General features: G+C 40.2%; 1 protein-coding gene across 1 annotated transcript in view; it reads right to left on the minus strand.

Annotated features, from left to right (window-relative positions):
• The window catches only part of Slc25a21 (solute carrier family 25 member 21), a 463568-nt gene that overhangs the window by 8068 nt on the left and 432419 nt on the right, over nt 1–23081 (minus strand). Inside the window, exon 7 of the mRNA XM_036206183.1 lies at nt 20364–20528. Within this exon, the coding sequence (XP_036062076.1) occupies nt 20364–20528 (165 nt within the window). The remainder of the gene's footprint in view (nt 1–20363; nt 20529–23081) is intronic.

Here is a 23081-nt window from a genome sequence, read left to right on the forward strand (position 1 = left end):
ACAAGTATATGCCAAATCCATGTTTTTGTACATTCCCCAGCATAATAATAAGACCCACAGTAGTTCCAGAATACAGCTGTGAAGTCTGGGTCCCACTGCAGATCCAGCTCAGCTTCCCAGATCAGCTAGCTTCCTTCCTCTTTGGAAAGAAGAATGGAAACAGTTTTATGGGGGCCTGGGGCAATGGCCCAGATAGAGGTGCTTGTGCACCCACAAATCTGACAACTTGGGTTTGAACTCTGCATGTCACAAGGTGGTAGGAGAGAACTGACTCCTGAGAGTTCTTCTCTGACCTTCACATGCATGCCTGTCACACACAGACACACAGACAGACAGACAGACAGCACGCACGCACGCACGCACGCATGCACGCACGCACCAAACAAACAAACAAATAAATTAATAAATAAGAAAGCTATTAAAACCCACGATAGAAACTGGTGATTTTGGTGCTCTTCGTAGGCAGAATGGAGGTCAGTCACTGTGCTTGTGGGTGCTAATGTTCTTATGGTGTGGCCAAAAGAATATCCTTCATCAAACAGATCTATGGCCATTCTGTTCCTCTGACTTCATAATCTGCTTTGTGCTGGAATCCAGGCAAGGACTGGTGGGCCACAGCCAGCACCCCCTGCCCCCTGCCTCTGATGCCTTCACTTCACCACATGCACAACAAACTTCTGGATGTCTTCATTAGGGATTTCTCAATTCCTGAGACACTGTCTTAACCATACCCATCACTCCCACCCATTTTATGTATAATAAAAATAAAAGTATTGTTTACTTTTGCATGTATCTATCTTCCACACATGTTTTGAGAGTCACAAAACATAAAATCTTTGCACTGTCTGTCTTCCACAGGAGTGCTGTGGCAGGCACCTGTGAATGTATACAAAACAAAGAAGTAAATGTGATTTAAAAAGTATGAGGATTGTTGTAACTAGAACTCTAAAGAAAGAAGAGAAAGGGAGGAAGGGAAGGAGGAGGGTGGTGGGGAGAGAGAGAGAGAGAGAGAGAGAGAGAGAGAGAGAGAGAGAGAGAGAGGGTGAATGAATCTGCATGGAGACAGGAAGTCTCATTTGTGTTGTGGTTGTGGCCAGAGATCCACAAAGAGGCCATCCATCATTCTATCATATCACACCACTCCTTTGCATTCTGGTAAACTCTTTGTGGCTAGATTAAAGCACTTCCCTCCAAAGCTTTTCTTAGGGCTATGGACACTGCCTACCCAGGGCTATGAATAGTGTAGCTAAAAATTTCTAGTACAACACTGTTGAGCCCACATAAACTGCTGCAATGGACAACCACCTCATAGTCTCAGGACCTCAGAGGGTTGGGACAAGGACAGGTATGATGATATAAATAAAGCTGCTGGGTGGCAATAGCACATGCCTTTAGTCCCCAGTCTTTGAGTGTGGAGAGCCCTGTAAGATAGTTGTAAGGTCGGGTGAGTTTGCATTGTATTTTGGAGTTACCTAGCAGGCAAGTAGAGGCACCCAGGAGAGAGAGCCTATGGGCCATTACTTTTTACTGGTATAACTGTGAAATAAAAAATGTGTTTTGTTTTGAGACAGGGTTTCTCTGTTTAGATCTGGCCATTCTGGAACTTCCACTGTAGACCAGGTTGCCTCTGCCTCCTGAGTGCTGGGATTAAAGAAAGGTGTGTATCATCATGTCTGGTAAAATTAAGTGTTCTTAGTTTGGGAACTTAGGAAAGAGGAGGAAGTAAGCAACACAGAAGTTTGCTCCATTGATGTCAAGTGAGCTTTGGGAGATGCAGTTGAAGACAGGACCCGCTTTTGCCGAAGCCAAGTGTGCAGGGGTAAAGAAAAACCAAGCTGAATGGAGCTGCCTTGACTCAGAAGCAGAGTCAAAGTTGGCTATGGCCTCTACCCAGACCTCCACTGATTTGTCAGCTTCTTTTGCAAGATCTTGGGCCCCAACCCAAGTATGAAGGTGAATAAGTCTAGAGAGGGATGGGGTGGGTGCACAGCCAACTGTCCATGTACTGTGCTCATATTAAAGTGGGGTGTGAGTAGAGTTGCAGAGAGAAACATGTGGCAAGGATAAGGGGAGTTTACTCCTGGGATTTACCTCCTGAAATCCTGTGAAGAATGTCTAGTTCTGCCTCTGGAAAGCACGGTCACTGTGAGCTCAATGAAGCCAATCACCATATTTTAGTTGAGTGGCTAGTCCCTTAAGTCTCTTACCACTTGGATTTTCAGTTTTTACTCTTCCACTAGTTTATTTTTAGAAACTGAAGGTAGAAGAAGATGATAAGATATTCACTGTTGCAAACACTGAAGTGTTTTCCATATACTAGCGACTCATAACATTCTTGAGCGGGTGAGGTTTCTGAGTCTTATGGACGGTTCTTGACTTTCCTAAGTGGATATAAATTTGAATGAGCCCAAAGGACCCAACGGGTTCTATTATTGAGAAGTGAAAAATTCAATGTACTGAGGATCCTTGAGACTGTCTTGGTCTAGCCCGCAATATTACAGACATATATACTTGTATATCAGGACGTGCCCATTTCAACATCCAAGGATATCACTTCTTAGACCAAGACAAAAACCTTAAGTTGAAGAAAGTAAAATCACATTATTGTGAGACTATTAGTGAATTCAGTGTCATCCGCTTAGATCAAATAGTCAGGTCAGCATCTAAATTATGTAAATAAATACTCATGTGGATGAAAAACTATCATTAATAAAATTTCTTTTTTTCTTTTCGTAGTTTCTCTGTTTTGATTTTCAGGGTTTTGTTTGTTTGTTTGCTTCCTGTTTTTTGGGAGAGAGGAGAGGAGAGAAGTGGGGAGAGAATGTGAAGTTGTGTGGGTGGAGATGTGGGGGAGGGTCTGGGAGGAACAAGGGGGAAGGAAAATAACGTCAAAGTACAGTATATGAAAAAATGTTTTGAATTAAAAATAAGTCTAACGGACTTCCATAATTTGTCACAAATTAGGAATGAGGAAACTTCCATGTGCTTCTTGTTTGTTTGTTTGTTTGTTTTTTTAAGACAGAGTTTCTCTGTGTAATCCTGGCTGTCCTGGAACTCACTCTTTAGACCAGGCTGGACTCAATTAGAGATGCGCCTGCCTCTGCCTCCTGGGTGCTGGGATTAAAGGCGTGCGCCACCACCACCTGTCACTTCCCCTGGATTTTACATACATTCCCCACCCATAAACCCAAATAATTTTATTCCAAGCTTTTACTCAATTGCAAGGGCTAGTAACTGCCATTATTCTGATAATTTACCACAATTTAAAAACCATCATTGCAATAGTCTTTTCCCCTCATATTTAAAATAGGTCCTTTATAGTATTTACTTATAAGGAGTATTTTTTCTTCTAAATATTTTCAGGTTTTTCTCACAAATGTAGCATAACTGCACTGGGAGTGAGCATCCTGAAGATAAATAAATGTTACCTGTATTGATCTTGTTCTTTTTTAGCAATAGGGGGTGCAACATTAGAGAAAGGATTTTTTTTTTTCTATAGTGTTAGGTATACAGCCCATTGCTTTATGAATGTGAAGCAAGTGATCTGAGCTAAATTCACAGCCTTTACTGGTCACTTTTTTATTATTTAATTTGCTTGCAAACACTTTAGGGGCTAAAGTTAGCATCCCATTTCACAGATGAGGACACTGAGACAGAGACAATGTTTGACCTGTCAAAGACACACAGTAAGTACCAGTGTTGGGAATTAACACCAAGATCTTTTACAAGAACTCAAGGCTGTTTCTATCACACTTAGATCCTGGGGTGAGTGCAGAGCTGAAGAGATGTGTTTACCAGCCCCTCTTCCCTGAAATCAATAACTTTCTTTGACAAAACCTCTTACTATTGAGTCCGCATGACTTGAGAAACACTAATAAGTGATTCCAAGGCATTGGCAGCTGTGATATTCTACAACCTATGAAAATTTCACAAAAGGAGTCAACGGAACTGTTAATGATCAACATGTTATATATATGTCATTAATGTAACTACTTAATTCACACTGTATAGTCAACAGTCAAAGGCACATCAACAGTATAAGGCAACAATGCTGGGGGAATTCATATGCACAGAGATAAAGTACCTTGATGAATAGAGTCATCTCCTCACCCTTTTACCTCCTCTAAGCATGGGCTCTGATGCCCCATGCAGTAACTGGCCAACTGGCTGCTGGCTTGATAAACAGAGAACTGTTGCCCATCTCACAGACCTTTGTGATTAGCTTCTGGCAGTGGCTTTAAGAAGACATTCCACACAGAGTCCTGCCAGAAGGAGGAGTTAAGGAAGATGGGAGAGCAGGAATTTTTTACTAGTAAGGATTGGGGGTGGTGAGGAAGACAGGAAATCTGCTGCTGTGTGTGAAAAGCAAAGTCGAGCAGAGGACAGCAATGCGGCTTTTCATTTACGTGACTCAGGACATCAGTCCTGAGAGCCTGTCTGAGAATCTTCCCACTTATGTCAGCTGACAGTACACTTTCTCTGTTCCTCACAGTTGCCACCACCTAATTCCCCTTGGTAACATATCAAGCAAAGCAGTCCTATGAGAAGTCACATGACTTGAGTATCACAAAAGCACTTCTTTGAAAAACTTAATTTTGTATTTAGTTTGTGACTTGCTATTTGAAAGCAATAGCTGAAGGGTGTTATGATGTGCAGGCTGTGGTGAACATAAATTTCTCGGTTTAGCCAGTTGCACATGTTTAAGAGGAAGACTTGATATCATCTGAAGTTATTGGTGTCCACAAATTACACATATGCCAGCATCTTGATATAAGGCAACATAGACTTTTTTGTCCTCTTTTTTTTCAGTTCCCTTCCCCAGAAAAGCCTTCCACAATCTGTCTCTGTCTGATTGTTCTATATTAAGAAAAGTATGTTAGACGTGAATCTTTAGATGTGTGTGTTTCAATTGGAGTACCCATAGAAGGCAGGAAACAAGGAAGGGCCCTGGGGGGAGATCTTAAGGGAAGGGGATAAAATGAAGGTAGTATGAAATGGGAAAGGAAATAACAGAATGGAAGGATTAAATGGAGTGGGGGATGAGAGGGAGTAGTGGAGGGATAACTAATATTTAAGGCCTTTGAAAATGTTATGTAAAACCCATTGTTAGTAGAAGTTCCCCAAAACACAAAAGGGATTTAAAGTGAGTTACTGTATAACAGGGGACAATCTACACCAGATACCATCAAACAAAAATCCCATTAGCAAGGTATGGGCTATCTCTTTTTAAGTTGTTGGTCAGTGGGGATCCATGTGAGCAAACATCACACATTATTGCCATTGCTCTTGGTTATGTTCCAAAACTTGGTTGTAAGAAAGACTCTATTGCTGAAGAGACATGTGGAGCTTGAATGTAATTGGCTCCCATAAGCTAATAGGAAGTGGCACTCTTGGAGGTGTGGCTTTGTTGGGGTAGGTGTGGCCTTGTTGGAGGAAGTATGTCACTGTGGGGGTGTGCTTTGAAGTCTTCTTTGCTCAAGCTACACTTAGTGTGACACTCAGCTCACTTCCTGTTGTCTGCGGGTCAAGATGTAGGACTCTCAGCTCCTTCTCCAGCACCATGTCTGCCTGCACACCACCATGTTGCACTATGATAACAATGGGCTAAAACTCTGAAAATGTAAGCCACTGTAATCAAATGTTTTTCCTTTATGAGAGCTGTGATGGTCATGGTGTCTCTTCCCAGCAATAGAAACCCTAACTAAGACAAGACCACACACTTGAGTCACAGGACATGGAGAAATCAAGACTGTACTGACCCGGACACTTCATTCCTATAGAATAGTTTTCATGGTGCTGGGGTGTGCCATTGCACAATGAAAGCTGCAGGAGAAAAATAACCAATGGCTTTAACTATTTATGAACACGTCAAGCTATACTAACAACTGGCCTACCAAGAGATGTCAATATGCAGAAGTGGCATGAATGCTATGGACCTAATCAACCATTTTATTACTGGATTTAAAAATCAACCATCAAGATGCAACTCACACCTGGTACTGTTCTTTGGGAAAAAAAAACCCAAATCAAAACAAACCCCCCAAATAAAATCAAACAACCAACAACATGGTCAATTAGGTCAAAGGTGCTAGCAGAGAACCCACTACTATTATTCTGCTTCTCCAAAAATTCCTCTTTATACCTATAGATGAATGCATCATTCAGCCTTCACTGGAGAAGATGTTTTGTACAGTAGATGGTGATTGCCACAGAGGCCCACAAACTGGTCATTGTGTAGAGAATAGGAGATTATGAAGTGCTAGACTCTGAGTGGGACATCTCTATCATGTCTCCTCCCCACGAGGCTCAGGGGTGATTGTGTAAGAAGGGGCAGGAAGATGATAAGAACCAGAGGCCATGGATGACTCCAGCAAAACATACTACTGGGCACAACAGTGCCGTTACACATACAAACTCATAATGGCTCTGAGTGCTTGCTTGTACGAGACCTATAAAGGATAAAACCAACTAAAACTCCAGCATGGATGGAACTCTACCCCTATTGAGGAGCTACTGGCAACTGAAAGACAGACAGTTAGATTTTTGTCAGGGATATGGCCTCTGAGAGCCTAATGAGATGGTATATACCCACAAACACACAGGTAGCACTAACTGGACTCAGTGCACTTTAAAAAATTATTCCTAACTCTTATCAAAGGACCTTCCCTTTGTAGCAGATGGAGACCATTAGGGAAAATCACAGCTGGTCAATCACTGTAGCAGTGATTGTGAGGGTGCCCAGCCTCAATGGATACATCTAAAATATGACTTTTAAGGTTCGAGGAACACCACGGAGGATGGGTCAGAAATATTTTAAGAACCAGGGGACCAAGAAGTCTACTGTAAGCCTGTGTCTTCTAGAAAGGGCAGGGAAGCTACACTCATACCTCAATAATGTGTCTGGCTAAATAAGACCTGAAAAATGCCAATGCCAGTAGACATGCTAACTAACGTGAAAGGATGAAATCTCACAGGGGCCCATGCCTAGACAAAGAATGGGAGGCAATGAGTAACTGCTGAAAGAGGCAGAAGTAATCTTTCTCAGGGGTGAATCCCTATTAGGTTACCAAATGCTAAATGGTCAGTCCTGAAATCATAGACACACGAGGCAATACCCAACAGACTCAATGGGTTATTATTTATATATTTATACTTATATAGATGTAACAATAGAAAAAGAGAATCAACCTGTGAGGGAGTGAGGGGACACATGGGAGAGGTTAGAGGGAGAATGACCTGGTAGGGTTGGAGGGAGGAAAGGGAGGGGAAAAGTGATGTAATTAAATTTTAATAAAATTGAAAAAAAAAAGAGTACATGAAGTTTGGAGGAAAAAGCAGTGCGGGGAATAGGGGAGGAACTTGTGGGGAGAAAAGGAAGATGGATTTGATAACAAAAAGGTATTATATCAATGTATAAAAATTTCAAAATGAGAATAAAAAGGTCATATGTATTCAGAGTTGGCCATTTCAAAATTACAGCAGTGTTTAACTCTGACACAGGTGATTTGGATACACCTTATAATGGGAAAAGAAAGATCAGAGAGAGGACCGCACTGTTGGGAAGGTAGTTGAGGAATTACAAGTAAAATCTAATGAGAGAAGACCCAAGGGCTGATGTACCCACAAATTTGAAGAGGTATATAGAAAAGTGGCTAATGGGATGAGCATGGGCCTTTGATTGTCTGGATTCAAGTCTAAGATATTTGTAGAAATGGGGACCAGACTCTTTGGGGGAATCTTCTTTGGAAGCTTTTAAGGGAAAGGATATGCCATGTCACATTCATCTTTCTATATACCAGGCCTGGCACATGATGGGTGTTTAATCAGTGCTTTAGCTCTCCTATATGGAGACACAGTAAACAAAGGACCACAGGTTCAGAAGCAAATCACAAGGAGGTACATGTACACACTGGTTAAGCACCTGGTCACAACCACAAGGCAAATAACAGCAGCTCATCACTGCCTTCCCCACAGCTGGCAATGTTGGCCATGAAAATGATGTGGTGTGTGGAAATCTCCTGGTAACTGAATGAGGAACAAGCAGCCTGTGTGAGTGAACTGTATTTCTTTCTATTTATATTACAGATATTGTTAGTCTTCATGGGTTCAAGTCGACTAGGAGTAGTTAGTGTTCCAGACACCCTTTCTTTCTTTCTAACCTTGGCTGTCCTTTGTTGTTTTGTTCACAAACTTTGACAAAAATCATTTTTCCCTGATGTCATGGCATCATGCTGCTTTGTCCTCCATGAAAATATCTGCTATTGAAGCTTAATTAAAAAAATACAGTTGTTTCCACTTGACAGCTATCAGAAGAATCTATTAGAGTGTTTGTTTTCTCTTCATGTGAGATAATTTGGGGGAAATGCTAGCTCCTCACTCCACCAAAGGTCACTAAACTAAAATGAGATGGTTTAATTGATAAGCATTCTTTAAGGAATGTGGAGTATTCCCAAGATTCTATCCTTGCAGGGCTCTGGCTTTTGGAATGAAATCAAAGTCTTGTTAAGAGCTCTGCGTCTAAATGTAGCCATTCAGAAAATAGCCATGAAAATTCCTTCCCCCTGCTAAGCTATCTGCTCTTTAAAGTATTCTGAAATGTAAAATAATTTTCAAGGCCTTAACCACTTAGCTCAAATCATAAAATGTACAAAATGTCAAAATGATTTATGATTTAAGCATAACAGTTATCACTTGATTGCTTCATCTAAGTTTCATACACAATATGTTATTTGTAATTATGTGTTACCCATACATTTACATGGTTAGATAATACCTTCTGAGAGTCAATTAAGTCTTTGGGTATTATCATACAAAATAGAAGTTCAGTGTTTATACTTGGAAGCCAGTTGGGTTTTTAATGCTTTGGCATGCTTTGTCTGTTCATTACCTCCATGTAAATATTGACTCCCAGGAAATCTAGCCAACCAGAAGTCCCAAAACAAAATTCTAAAGGTTGCGGTCAAGACAGGGGCCAGACTAAGGATGCTTGGATAGGGAGATGATCAAATAGAAGTCCTAGAATTGAACCAGGCCGTGGTGTCACACACCTTTAATCCCAGCATTTGGGAAACAGAGGCAGGGAAATCTCTGTGAGTTCAAGGCCAGCCTGGACTGCAGAATGAATTCCAGGACAGCCAGGGTTACACAGCGAAACCCTGTCTAAACAACAACAACAACAACAACAACAAACAAAAACAAAAACAAAAACCAGAAGTCTTTGAATTGATTCTTTCCTTGAGAATTTCCTTATTTCTGGACGTGCAAATTTCCCATACCCACTTAGATAACATAATATGCTTGAGATGCCCCTAATCAAAGCATTTAAGTGGAGTAAACTATCTTAAAACTACAGATCTACAATGTTCCGGTCCAGTTAACTTTGACTTTGGCAGTTCCCACCTCCCTGATCCTTGGCATACCATCTGCCCTCAAGCTCTAGCCCCTCCCAGGACTCCGAGTGCCCTTCTGCTTTGGAGCAGTCAAGTGATGCTTGCTCAGTATAATGTGCTCTTCCTCTTCCTCTCGGCCTGGCTATTTCTCATCTTGAGCTCAAGGATGCACACTGCTTTGTTTTTTCTTTCTTTCTTTCCTTTTTTTTTTTTTTTTGAGTCTAGCAAATATGTTATTGAATTTTTGCAAAAAAGTAGCATCAGATTGTTAGGCCTATTTACAAATTTTTGAGAGTAGTCATTCACTAATACAAGGGGACCGGACAAGACAATGTGGATAGATCTCATATTAAGGAAGTGATCAGTATGAGGACTGTAATAGGACTGAAGAACAGGGATTTGTTCATGGAAAATTCCACCATCTCTGTTAACAAAGCTAAAAGTTGGATATGATGGCAGTGTGGTATTGTGTCTAGAGTATATGTAGTTCATCCTTTATGTCCTAGAGCAAGATTTAATTCAATCAGAGCTAGGTGTTTGTGGAAGTGTCACACAAGTAACATATAGTGGTGGTGAGGAAAATAGAAGAGACAGCAGAGCATCCTGTGCAAATTTAACTTTGGGCATATTCAAAGCAACAACATATATCATAGTTCAGAACCACAGTGTCGTCATTATACCCAACTGACATTCTTGTAGGGGTGGTTGTCTGTGTTTTATTCCTGAAGCACCACCCCTAGTAGGCAGCAGGTAACTGCTTGGTACCTACCCCTGCCTGGGGTGTGGACGAGATGGGGACCTTTTAAAACCTGAAATGGGTAAGTGGTCACTCTCTCTTGGCTACTGTGTGATCCTGGATGATGGATGCTAGTACTGCGGACTAAGTCAGAGTTCTCCAGAGAACCGTGTTGGACCCGGCCTCACCTCTCCTGGATCCCGTAACCAACTCCTTTTGCTTGTTATAAGTTAACTCAAAATAAACCCCCTTTGACTATCAGATAAACTATGTGGAACTGCCTCATTAATGGCTACTATACATTCTCTTCAAGTAGCACTGTTTCTTAAATAAGGATTCCCTACCTCCTTACCCTCTTCCACCAAGGGTCAAGATGGAGTTCTTGTCAACTTTCACGGCTTTATAGCTGTCTTCATGGCACATACCACAACTGAGAAGATTCAGTTCCTCATATGATGACTGGTTTAGTGCCATTTTCTCCCACCAGACTGTAAAGCCCACTCAGGCAGGGGCTGTGGAGGTATTTAGAAAGATAATGACTGGCACATGGTGGGTGGCGCCACTCACACTTGTGGAATGCACAAACAGAATGGATTCACTGAGAATCTAGGTTTCTTGTACTTCGTTTCCATCCACTTGGGTGGTGCCTGACTGGAAAAATTTTGCCTGACGTTTATTTAAGAAAGTGTCTGAATCCCTGCCCCTTCCTCTCTGCCTTTTCCTTCCCCTTTTCCCCAACACATACACTCCAGGGAGTCTGTGAAAACTGCCAATGAAAGATGCTCTTTTACCACAGAATCTTGTCACATATCCTGGAATTTCATAGAAACTATGTATTTGTAATTTCTCCCAAGTGGTCCATTGAAAGGAGGGTTGTTCTTAATGAAACTTTCATGCCCCCTGCCTTTCCTATTGCTGCATGATTGGTAAGACTGATGACCAAGTAAGGCAGAATCAGAGACAGAAACTGTCATGAATGAAACCCTACTATGACCTAATTCTACTGAGATTCCTCCCTCCAAAATACAAACAGCTCAGTCTAAGCTCTCCACTTGAACCCAAATGTGTGTTTCCCATTCAGCTCAGTGTACACCTTAGGGAAAGAAGTGGTTCTCAATCATGCAGCCAAAGACATTGCATTTTTCTTCTGGTAAACAGAGGGATGTTGGACATTACCTTTAGACTTTCTATAGGGTTTACAAAACAAAGAAGATACTAAAAATAAGAAAAGAGAAAAGCACTTGCTTCCCTGGAAGGCAGTCTTTTACGACTATTATCTTGGAAGAAAACAAAATTTGCTTGACTTAATGCTGTCTCTAATTAAATGACTATGGGGACAGGTCTAAATGGTTTATTAAGCAAGAAATACTGAATGGATGAAAAATTGTTCTCTCAAACCCACACATGTAATTTATCATGACAGAATTTAACACAAACTCTATTATTCTTGGCATAATACCTGAAAACATCCTTAGTTGTAATGTAAACTCAAAGCATAGCTTAATATTTCTGACAGCTATTATTTTTAGATGGTGATATCTATTATTATTTTACTTATGGAAATGTATAAAGAGAAACAAAGAAGTAGAAAACAAAATTATTAGAGAGGCATGGAGTACTTTAATCTTATGATTCCAATTTGTGTATCAACATAAAAAATAATATACTCTGAAGATCCCCAGTGTGGAATGGGAATGGAAGATTTTTTTTTTCAATGAAAACTTACTCCTGTGATATTTGAAAAACATGTCAGTATTTAAGTTAATTAATATTTGTTTCTAGTGGGCTTTACTATAAAAAGTGATGGCCTCTTTCTGGGGAGAAAGGATAATTCTTCATGCTGGCATTCTGTTTCATTTCTGCAAGATGTGAATGAATGCCCCATTAACTGAGCTTTGTGGTCAGTTAATATTCCAAACAGCCTTTTCTCTGTTGTAGTTACTCCATATACAACACTAATGACAGAATATAGCGCCAGGCATCATTTCAAGTTAGTAATGTCCAGTCTTCCAGGTTATGTCTGTAGTTTTGTGTCTGAAGATCACAGAGTGTGGGTGTGAAGAAGGAGGACCAGATTTCAGGTGCAAATGAAAGAGAAGAATTTAATTATATTATCTGGACATTCTGGTTACTTTACTTGCTAAAATTTTTCAGAATAATTTAAAAACTGTTACAACCACTTTTTAAAATTTGACTTTTAAAGTGTGTGTGTGTGTGTGTGTGTGTGTGTGTGTGTGTGTGTGTGTAGGTACTCATGGAGGCCAGTAATGTCTGGTCCTCTGAGACCTGAAGTTAAGAGGTGGTTGTGAGCCGCCTTACGTGGCTGCTGGGAATTAGACTGGGGACCTCTGGAAGAGCAGGAAGTATTCTTAACCACTGAGCCAGCTCTCCAGCCTATAAATGTTATAACCATTTTTAAGAGCTAATTTATATATAACAAAATATAAAATAAAACACAGAGTTAGGAGTTATGTCATTACAGGTAATAGTGCAGAGTTTTGATCTCTGGCTCGTGTTCATTATGTCAGCAATCTTCACTTTTGAGCCCAAACTTCCTACTTGCTTTCCTTAGCAGAAAATGAGTTATCAAGATGAGAATCAGGTAAAATAATAAAGTCTACAAAAGTGGCCTTAGCAGTAAAATGGAGTAAAAAGTCAGAATAATGATATTTGAAGATGTATGTACCAGAGAACACCAACCTGAGGAGCTAAACAGCCTATGGCTTGGGATATCTGACCGGAATTAACTTGGTTTAACGTCTCAAATTCCTACTTCACCTCTGCAGACATACTTTACAATTGATTAAAATGTACCAAAGTGACTTGGGCAATCTATTTTATAAGGTTCTATTAAAATTTTATTGATTTATTTCTATCATAAAATTAATACATACTAAATGTAAGAGCTTTCAACAGTTCAGGAGAGTATATAGCAAAGACTTTCCTCCTAACTACCACTTATTTTCTCATACTCAGTGATTGCTCTCTCCCTCTCTCTCTCTCCCTCTCTTCCTATCTCTCTCTTCCTCTCTCTGTCTCTCTGTCTTCCTATCTCTGTCTCTCTGTCTCTGCCTCTCTCTCTCTGTCTCTGTCTCTCTCTCTCTCTTTCACACACACACACACACACACACACACACACACACACACACACACACACATCTCTTTATTTTTTTATTCCAGAGCTAATCATTATGAACTGTTTCTTGCACAAGCAAATCCTTTGAAGATGGAAAAATTCTGCAAGGCATTAGAGATTAAAAAAAAATAAAGAAAAATCTAGAAATATCTCATGCCAGTTAGAGTTGATGAAATCTCAAATTCCCTTGGAACAAGAGAATGACCAATTGCTGGTTGAGGGAATTGAAACAATAACCCTGTAAACAAAGTGTCCAGAATGAATGGCAAGAGACTGCCTACAGCAAGGATGGGATAATGCCTTCAAGGAGCACCACCTCTTCATCATGGTTTATAACAACTCGATGACGTTCTTCAACATGTTTTAATGATTATCATACCTTCCCCTTCACAAAGGATTGATTTATTATGGTTTAAATTTAAAGAATACTGGTTTCCTAGTTTTGAGTCAGGCTTAGATTACAGAGCACATAAAATCAATGACTTTGTTCTAGGCAAGGAAAACATAGTGTTCATTTAAGTGCAAAAAGAACAGTCCTAGGGAAACGTTGCTCACGCAATTCTACATGCTAACTGTTTCCACCACAGCCCACATCACCTCTCCTGCTTCCCATTGCCGTCATCAGCACCACCACACTTAACACTTTTATGGCATCTTAACATTTATAAACTACTTTGTATATTGTTTATTTTAATTCTCGAGATGACTTTATCCGACATACAGAACAACCATAGCTTTTTAGTTTGTAGATGAAAATGTCTGCAGCTCAGAGCAGTGAAGTGATTGGCTTCAGGTTGTTGAAGTATGAAGGGATGATGGGCCTTCTGTTCCCATGGAGGTTAATGGATGATATCCAGTTATGTATCTCTGGCTCAGACCCCTTCTCTCAAGCCCCAGAACCCACGTTCAGTCAACAGACTCCATGGCTGCGTTCTGCAGTCCCAAATTCAGTTAGACCCAGTTTTCTGACTGAGCCTATACTTTTTTCCATCAGCTGGTTTCTCTTAGTGTGTTTTTTTTTTTTCCCAGAGAAGGGCATCATCACCCTTTCAGCTGCCTAACCAAAAATCTAAGTATCAGTTTTATCACCTCAATATGTTATGTCAACACACACACACACACACACATATATATATATTCTATCACTATGTCCTGGAGATTTCTTACGACTATTTCTCAATCTGTCTACTTTTCCTCGACTTCACCATGAGCCCAACAGTTCCAGACCCTACAATTTCATACTGAAATAGTTTCCATGTGTGCATTCTGACTTTTTCTCACTATTACTACTCCATCCATTTCCACACCGGAACCAAAGCAGTCAGGTAATTCCTCTGCTTAAATTATCTTGCTGGCTTCCTAGCTAGTCTGGTTTGGGTGCTTTTTCCTCATTAGAACTGATTTTACAATTAAAAATTTATTTTTTGAGAATTTCATATATTTTTATACTATTATTCTCCCTCTCCCAGCTCCTCCCAGATCTTCCACCACCCAACTTCTTTCTCACTTTTTACCATTTTTTTCATTATTTTTTTTCATACAATATTTTGGTCGTTTTTCTTTTCCCCAACTCCTCTCAGATTCTCTCTGCCTCTCGACCTACCCAATTTTATGTCTATTTCCTTCTGTCTCTTCCCCCATTCACTTAAAAAAAAAACCTCAAAAAATAAAAAAAGAACAAAACAGAAAAGTCCACAAACCCCCCAAAATATTGAGTTCCTTTTGTTTTGACCAACTATTCACTCTTAGCAAACACACACACACACACACACACACACACACACACACGACCACGGCACGCACACACACACACACACACACAGCCACTATAAACATGGAGTCCATCTGTGTTGGCTAACACTTCCTAAGTAGGAGGCCTGTCCTGTAGTGTGATTGATATAACCAGTGTCTCTCCGTTGAAGAAAACTGATTTTTTCCTCTCACAGTAGCTACTATTTGCAAGTTGCTTTTTGCCAATGTGTGGGACTCTGGCCACTCCCTCGCCTCACACACCCTTGGTGCAGTTGTTTTTATGGTTTGAACTTTTTTCAGGTCTTATGCATGATGTCATGGACTATGTGAGTTTGTGTGTGTTTTTGCCCTGTTGTGTCTCGAAAATGCTATTTTCTTAAAATTTGATTTTGAAATTTAATTGCCAATGTAATGGTACCGAGAGGTGGAGGGCGCTTTCAGAGGTGATTGTGCCATGGAGGCTCTACTTTAGAGAAGGAGTCAACGCTATTCTTGAGTGTTACTCTGACTAGGGGTGGTTGTGAAATGCTTGGGCTCCTGTTTTCCAAAGTACACATGTGCACTTTCTGTTTTTCTTTCCCCCTGCCATTTTATCGTGAGTTAGAAGAACCACACCAGATGTGGCACCAAATTTTTAGCTTCCCGAATTAACCTCTTCTTTATGTATTACCCAGTCTCAAACATTTTGCTATAATAATAATAATGGATTAAGACGTTAGTGCTTTTATGTAAAGACACAAATCCTCAGTGTGCCCTATAACCATCAGTATGGCCGTAGATAGCTTGATACCTGGCCTGACCTTTTTGCATTCATTACATGGGGGTGTCTTTCATTTATCCAGGACCACCAACCCCTTCCAGATTTAAAGCCTTGATACTGTATGTTCCATATGTCTGTATGTTCCATATGTACAGTCCATGTACTGTAACTGGCTAAGGGCTAGCTTGCTTGTCAGCTCCAATGCCATTTCCTTAGGAAAGAAGTCTTTCTTGACTCCAGGTTTGGATCATTCATAACTGTGAGTGTTTTCTTGCTTTTGATTTTTCTCTATTATCTTGAAAGCTCTGTGACATCTTCTCACTATTGCATTCCCTGGTACTCCATCACGGGACCTGTCACCTGTACATCACTCAATAAATACATGTTAGAAGGATACTCAGACCCGATGACCCCAGACTTTATGCTCAGAATTACTCCTACACTTCTCTCATAGAGGAGACCCAAGTGCCAAGATCATTAAACAAAAAGGAACAAATTGTTTTAGTTTGGAAACTAAAATGTGGGAATGAAATTCTAAGCCACATAGCAGATTTCAGCATGGCCCAAAGTGGGTCAAGATTTGAAATTGTTGATAGTCAAATAGCTAGGAAGCAATTCTTTGGCTTTCCTCACTAGTGAAAACTTGTAGAGAAAGGATTACAGTAGGATTTATTGGACTTTCACTTTTTAAATATATATGTATTTTTTGAGACAGGATCTCATTTTGTAGTTCAGGCCAGCTTTGAACTCACTACTTAGCCCTGCTTGGTCTTGCAATCCCTCTGCTTCAGTCTCCCAAGTTCTGGAATTATAGGTGCAAGCCACCATTCCAGGCAATATTTTCTTTTAAAAATAATTATAAACTGTATTTTGGCAGCTTCCTTACCATATGCTGCCTTGGATGGTGAGTGAGAGAGTGAACTGCCTCACTTTGAGTTTTCAGCTTGATAAGTAAGGATTAGAACACAATTTAAAAAGTCAACTCCAATTCCATTCAAGAGGCTGAGGTAGGAGGATTATGAGTTTAAAGCTAGCCTGGCCTAGATGGTAGGTTCAAGGAAAAAGTGGGGCTGGATAGTAAGACTGGCCCTCAAAAAAATAAAATAAAGAACTAAAACCATAATGAACAAAATATATCTTTAAAAGATTTTTTTGTAGAGTTATTTTTATTTTACGTTCTTGAGGGTTTTGCCTGCATTTATGTGCACCACATGCTTGCCCCCAGATGCCAGAAGAGGGTGTCAGATGCCTGGAACTGGAGCTACAGATGGTTGTGAGCAGCCAGGTGGGTGTTGGGAATTGAACCAGGGCCCACTGCAACAGCAAAAAGTGCCCTTAACCTCTGAGCCATCTCTCCAGCCCATAGCTTTTGTTTAAAGAGTTGGGAGAGAACTTAATATTCCTTAGGTCTTGGTTAATAAATTAAGCCTTTGTTTATTAGTCTAATCTCAATGTAGGTGATGCTAGCTAACAGAAACGTATTTGTTAAACACCCATTGATATTTTACTAACCAGATTTCCAAAAAAAGTGGACAGAAACACTGAGTTTAGGGAGCCATGGGGAGAGAGCAGTTCATGTTGTGCCTTTCCGTTCTGTTCTCTGGAGCTTTGCCTGCACAGCAGTTGCCTGTCTACACTGCTGAGGTCATTAAGATTTTGGTGATTGCCAAAATGCCTGCTCTGGCAGTCTCCCGAGGCAGCCTGGGGAAACTTATCTCGGCAATGTGAAAATCTCCATTTAAAGAAGCATTTCCAAAACCAAACATCTCACCTTCTGAATACAAAGACTCGATTGTGGTATTTCCTTTTTCTTGGGGGTACTGTTTGGTTAAGGTAAGACCTACTCTAGCTCTAAGCCCTTCGACCATGAGCTTTCTCCCAGCATCCTATACACTAACATCAATTAATATAGTGACGCTCCCAAATGCCAAGGTATCCCTAAAGTGTGCAGTGAAAGGAAACACATTTTCCAGTCATTTCTTCCTTCGTTCATGTGATTCATTTAATAGAGATTTTTTTTCTGAGGACCTGCTCTGTACCAGGCAATGTTTTTAATCTCTGAGGACACAGCAGTGAAAAAAAATTCAGGAAAAGCCCCTGTCCTTATTAACTTCCATTTTTATATCTGCTTTATAAATGGGATTAGGAGACGACAGCGGTGTAGACCTTGGCATGCTGGAGGGATAAATGTTAGAAAAACCCATTGTTTTTAGACAATGGTGATTTATTACATGCTAAAAACTGTGATGGGATTTGTTTTTAGAATATCAGTCCAAATTTAGAAAAATGGAACTGGAGAGTTTTGAAAGCATTTTTCATACATGATTAAAAGTATTATTAACTAATGACTGTCAGCACATTGCCCATCTAAATACAATAAAACATTTTCAACATGCTTGTTCAGCGGCCTTTTTCGTGGCTTCCTTCATGACAGTCCCTTTGAGAACAGGGCACACTTTCCAGAGCACTGGGTATACAGAGGGAAGCACTTGACATTTGGGTTGTGAGCCCAGCCTTTAACAGTTGAGCCTTCTCTTCAACACAAGAGAGGTGTTTCGTTAAAGTGCTTACTGAAAATAAAACGTATTCATATTAGAAACAAAGTTGGTTTTCAAGCAGGCAAGAAAAACGGCTCCTTCTATTGCTTTAGGATTGTGTGTTATTTTTAAGAAAATAAAGAAGCTGCTAGTTTTAGTTATGCAGAACATAACTGTAATCACTGTAGACTGCTGAACTCTAGAATCAAGTTTGAACTTGTAGATATTTATTTATTGATGGCTTAAAGATAGGGTCTTATCATGTATCTCAGGCTGGCTTCAAACTAGTGGTGATGCTCCTGCCCCAACTTCCATAGAGATGGCATTACAGGCATGAGCCACTACTTGTGAATTCTTTAATTACTTTTGATAGTCATTTGGATATTGTCTTAGTTACGGTTGCTATTGCTGTGAAGAGACACCATGACCAAGGCAATTCTTTTTTTATTCTTTTTGTTTGTTTGTTTTGTTTTGTTTTGTTTGTTTTGTTTTTCAGAGACAGGGTTTCTCTGTAGCTTTGGAGTCTGTCCTAGACTAGCTCTGTAGACCAGGCTGGCCTTGAACTCACAGAGATCCACCTGCCTCTGCCTCCCAAGTGCTGGGATTACAGGCATGTGCTACCACCCCCTGGCCAAGGCAATTCTTATAAAGGAAAACATTTGACTTGGATGGCTTACAGTTCAGAGGTTTAGTCCATTATCATTGTGGCAGGGTATGGTGGTTTGCAGACAGACATGGTACTGAAGAAGGAGCTGAGAGTCCTACATCTTGATCCACACGCGACAGGAAGTGAACTGGGCTAGGTGTAGCTTGAGCATAGGAGACCTCAAAGCCTCCACCCCCCACCATGATACACTCCTTCCAACAAGACACCTCCTAATAATGCCACTCCCTTTGGGGGCCATTTTCTTTCAAACTACCACACAGAATGCACTGTGATATATTCACTGTTACCCTCTCTTATCTCCTCCAAAGCTTTCTGGTTCCTCTGTCCCCAACTGTCCCCCTTCATTTAAAATATCTAGTAACACCTGACTACATATACATCTTATCTTCCTGAATTTCTTTCTTAAATGATTTCATTTTACTTTAACAACACATACATTAAAATACAGCCATAAATATAATAAGATATATCTGTTCTTAATTTGTATAAATAATTTACACAATTAATTGTATACCATTTACAGCAGCCCTCAAGTCTTTGGGGAAACAAACACTTTTCTAATGTTATCTGAGTTGCTTTTTCCAGAGTCTAAAACACAGAATTGTCATCACCAATGTCAAGCTTCATGGAGGGAAAACACAATGTTGTGTGAGTTACAAGTACACCATAGGCTAGTTTCATATTGTAGGAGTTGGAAGACTGTTGGCTTCTGTGAATTATCATCAAAAGATAATGTGGTAATCATCATTGTTATATTGCAACAAGACTCCAGAAGATCTGGTTTATCCCTTACTTAAATCAAGTTAAGTGATTTTACAAGTGAGTATCAACACACAATTTGAAATATAGCCTGACATTTCCCCTGTGAGCTGAACTGATTAAAGTATGAAGCAAAACAAAACAATTCCACGTTTTTGAGATAGTGACATGAGTGAGGTAGAAATGATAACACAGTTTGCAGAAATCTCTGCTAGGGATGAACAGAAAGCATTTATATCTAGCTGGGTGGCGGTGGTGCACATCTTTATTACCTTTAATCCCAGCACTTGGGAGGCTGAGGCAGGAGGCAGATCTCTGTGAGTTCAAGGTCAGCCTGGTCTACAGAGCAAGATCCAGGACAGGCACCCCCCCCCCAAAAAAAAGCATTCATATCTAAATGAGACATTCCTTCCTCTCAAGACTTGGGTTCAAGCTCAGCTTTACTATTCATCTCCATAAGCCTCAGTTTCTGGATTTGAAAGGGAAATAATAGCACTCTACATTGTCTGATGGAGTCAATTAGATAATGGATGTGAGTTTGGTGGGCCATGATAAACACTCTATAGGTGAAGCTAAGAACATTGGTGGGCTTTCCACCTAGCAGATCTTAAATTATTATATACTTACCTTACTGGCTGGAATCATGTTTCTGACGTTGTGGTAGAAGCCAAAATAGACCATGTTGAAAATTCCATGACGTCCCAGAGTTGCTGTAAATCCTTTGTTGAGGCCCCTGAGCCCCAAGCCTTCCTTCTTAATGATTTGTCTTGCATAAGCAAAAGTAGATGGTTGCTGTGTGAGAGAGAAGCCAAGCAAGACACATCATCTTTGGGACCATGGAACACAGCAAATTACTACACTAACATCGTTTCATGCCAGAATTACAAAGAAGTATTTCCCTAAACATGAAAAATCATGTTTTTATCTGTGCTTTTAAAAATTAGAACTCTCTTTTCTTCTCCCCAAATCCCCAAAACTTTATGCATAGCAACAGTCTTTATAAGGAATTGTTGGTGAAGAAAAAACATCTTTTGTAGAGTTAGTGAAACCAGTGTCATGTAATAATTATCATCACTTTTAACATGTAAATAATTGTATCCAGTTCTGGATTACCCACTCTAAAGGAGGGATTATCCATATAGATACATTAGTAATCCATAGCTTCATGTCATCCAAAAGGAATTTATATTTGGCTTCCCAGGCTAGAATGTTTACTTTATAAATTATGCTTTTTTCAGGCTAATGTTAAAATGTGTCTCAAATCCATTGCCTCAGTGATTTTTAACTCACACTAGTTTAGAAACTGACATGGATAAAGAGCTATTGATAACCCATCTTTTCACAGAGGTGGGCCATCAATGTGTATATCACTTTCTGAAATACCTTATCAAAAATCAATGGCACTGGGAGCAAGGTCATCTTTAATGTAGTTTTCTCCAGCCCTCTGATTATTTAGGAGGCTGTAATGCCTCCCCTGCTGGAACCCAACCTGCCGTTGCCTTTGGAGCTTGCTAAACAGTGCACTCTGGTTTTCTCTGAGGTTTACAATTCTTTACAATACAATGACAACCATTCCCTTGAGTTTTTAAGTGTATGAGTGATTGTTTCCTCTCTGGAGGTACTTCACAAAGGACATTCCCCCTTTTCCTCTCAGCTTTTAATTCTTCCTTCATGAAGCAAGCATTGATATGACATCTGCTTGGTGTTCTGCTGGAGCAGGTTGCTCAATGGCCACAGCAGTACACCACATTTTCAACTCCAAGTGTTCTCTTATCATTGAAACTACATCAGCAGCTGAACAGAAAGGAAGAACACCAACCAAGGCCTTTCACTCAACTGGTAATTTATGCTATGTGAAAAAGCACAACACATTTAAATGTGCTTATTATATAGTAAATATTCTAGTTTTTGCTAATAAAAAATTTCAACTAGCTACAGTTCTATAATTAGCTTTATCTTTTTTACTTATGGGTATTAATTATAAGTCACCCTAAACAAGCCCTTTTTTGTAATGTGAAAATACCACATGAGAATGTACCTAGAAGTGACAAATTACACCTCACAAGGAAGCCCAGAGAGTTCTCTTGAGGTTAAAGTCTAGTCTGTGCTCTACAGTGTGGGACATTTTTATGTGTGTGCTGACTAACACCCAAATCATTCTAGTTCTCAAAAGGGATAAGAAATTGTCTACAAGCCCGTGTCTGGAGGTGCTGAGCAGGTTATGGAAGTGTCTGCTTTCCCTAAGGAAGGTGAAACAGAGGTGGGAGGGATAGGGGTTGCTTAGGGATAGGAGGAACAGGGCAGAGACAAGAAGTCCCAGGCCAGACTAACCAATGCAGGTGTGTCCTCTTTGTCTCCATCCTCCTTCATCTACATCCTGGGAGATACAGGGCAGGAGGGAACTTTCAATTTTTCATTGATTTTTATTTTATGCATATAGATATTTTGTCTTCATTTAGATCTCTGCACCATGTATGCATGTGATAGCCAAGGAGGCCAGAAGATAGCCGAGGATTCCCTGGAACTGGAGTTGGTTGTGAGCCACCACGTGGGTGCTAGGAAATGAACCTGGGTCCTCTGGAAGCTAGTGCTTTCCAATGGGTATTCTGGTTTGTTTGTTTTGAGGCAGGGTCTCTCTACTATGTAGGTATGTCTTGGAAGTCACTATGTAGACCATGCTTGCCTTGAACTCACAGAAGTCCACCTGCCTCTGCCTCCCAAGCACTTGGATTAAAGGTATGTGCCACCTCACTCAGCTTCAGTGGATATTATTATTTTTTAATTAATTTATTTTTATTTTATGTGCATTGGTGTTTTGCCCTTATGTATATCTATGAAGATGCCAGATCCCTTGGAATTGGAGCTGTAGACAATTGTAAGCTGCTATGTGGATAATAGGTATTGAACCCAGATCCTTTGGAAGAGTAGTCAGTGCTCTTAATCACTGAGCCATCTCTCCAGTTCAGGATATTCTTGGAAATACAGACACCAATGCTCCCAAAAGGGTCTGGACAGGTTTTTACTGTTTTAAAACCATAGCTTGCTGAGTCATCAGAATTGAGATGACTAAATTTAAATATTAGTTTGGATAGCATTGTTTCCCCTCATCTTGAAAACACAGCTCAGTGAAATATTCAAATGGTGTTTGTTGACTGAACATTCATTCCATGCATGAGATTGACTTGTGTGGGTCCTAGGTGGTACAGTGAAACATAACACATAGCTGCTGAACTCATACTTTTCTGAGTTTGAGCTCTGTAGCTGTTAATAATTAAGTGCATCAGAGGGCGACAGACTAATTAGAAACAGGAACCTAGAGTCGGCCAGCTCCAGGTTTGAGCCTCA

The sequence above is a fragment of the Onychomys torridus genome, chromosome 14, assembly GCF_903995425.1.
Source record: "Onychomys torridus chromosome 14, mOncTor1.1, whole genome shotgun sequence".
Classification (NCBI taxonomy): Eukaryota; Metazoa; Chordata; class Mammalia; order Rodentia; family Cricetidae; genus Onychomys; species Onychomys torridus.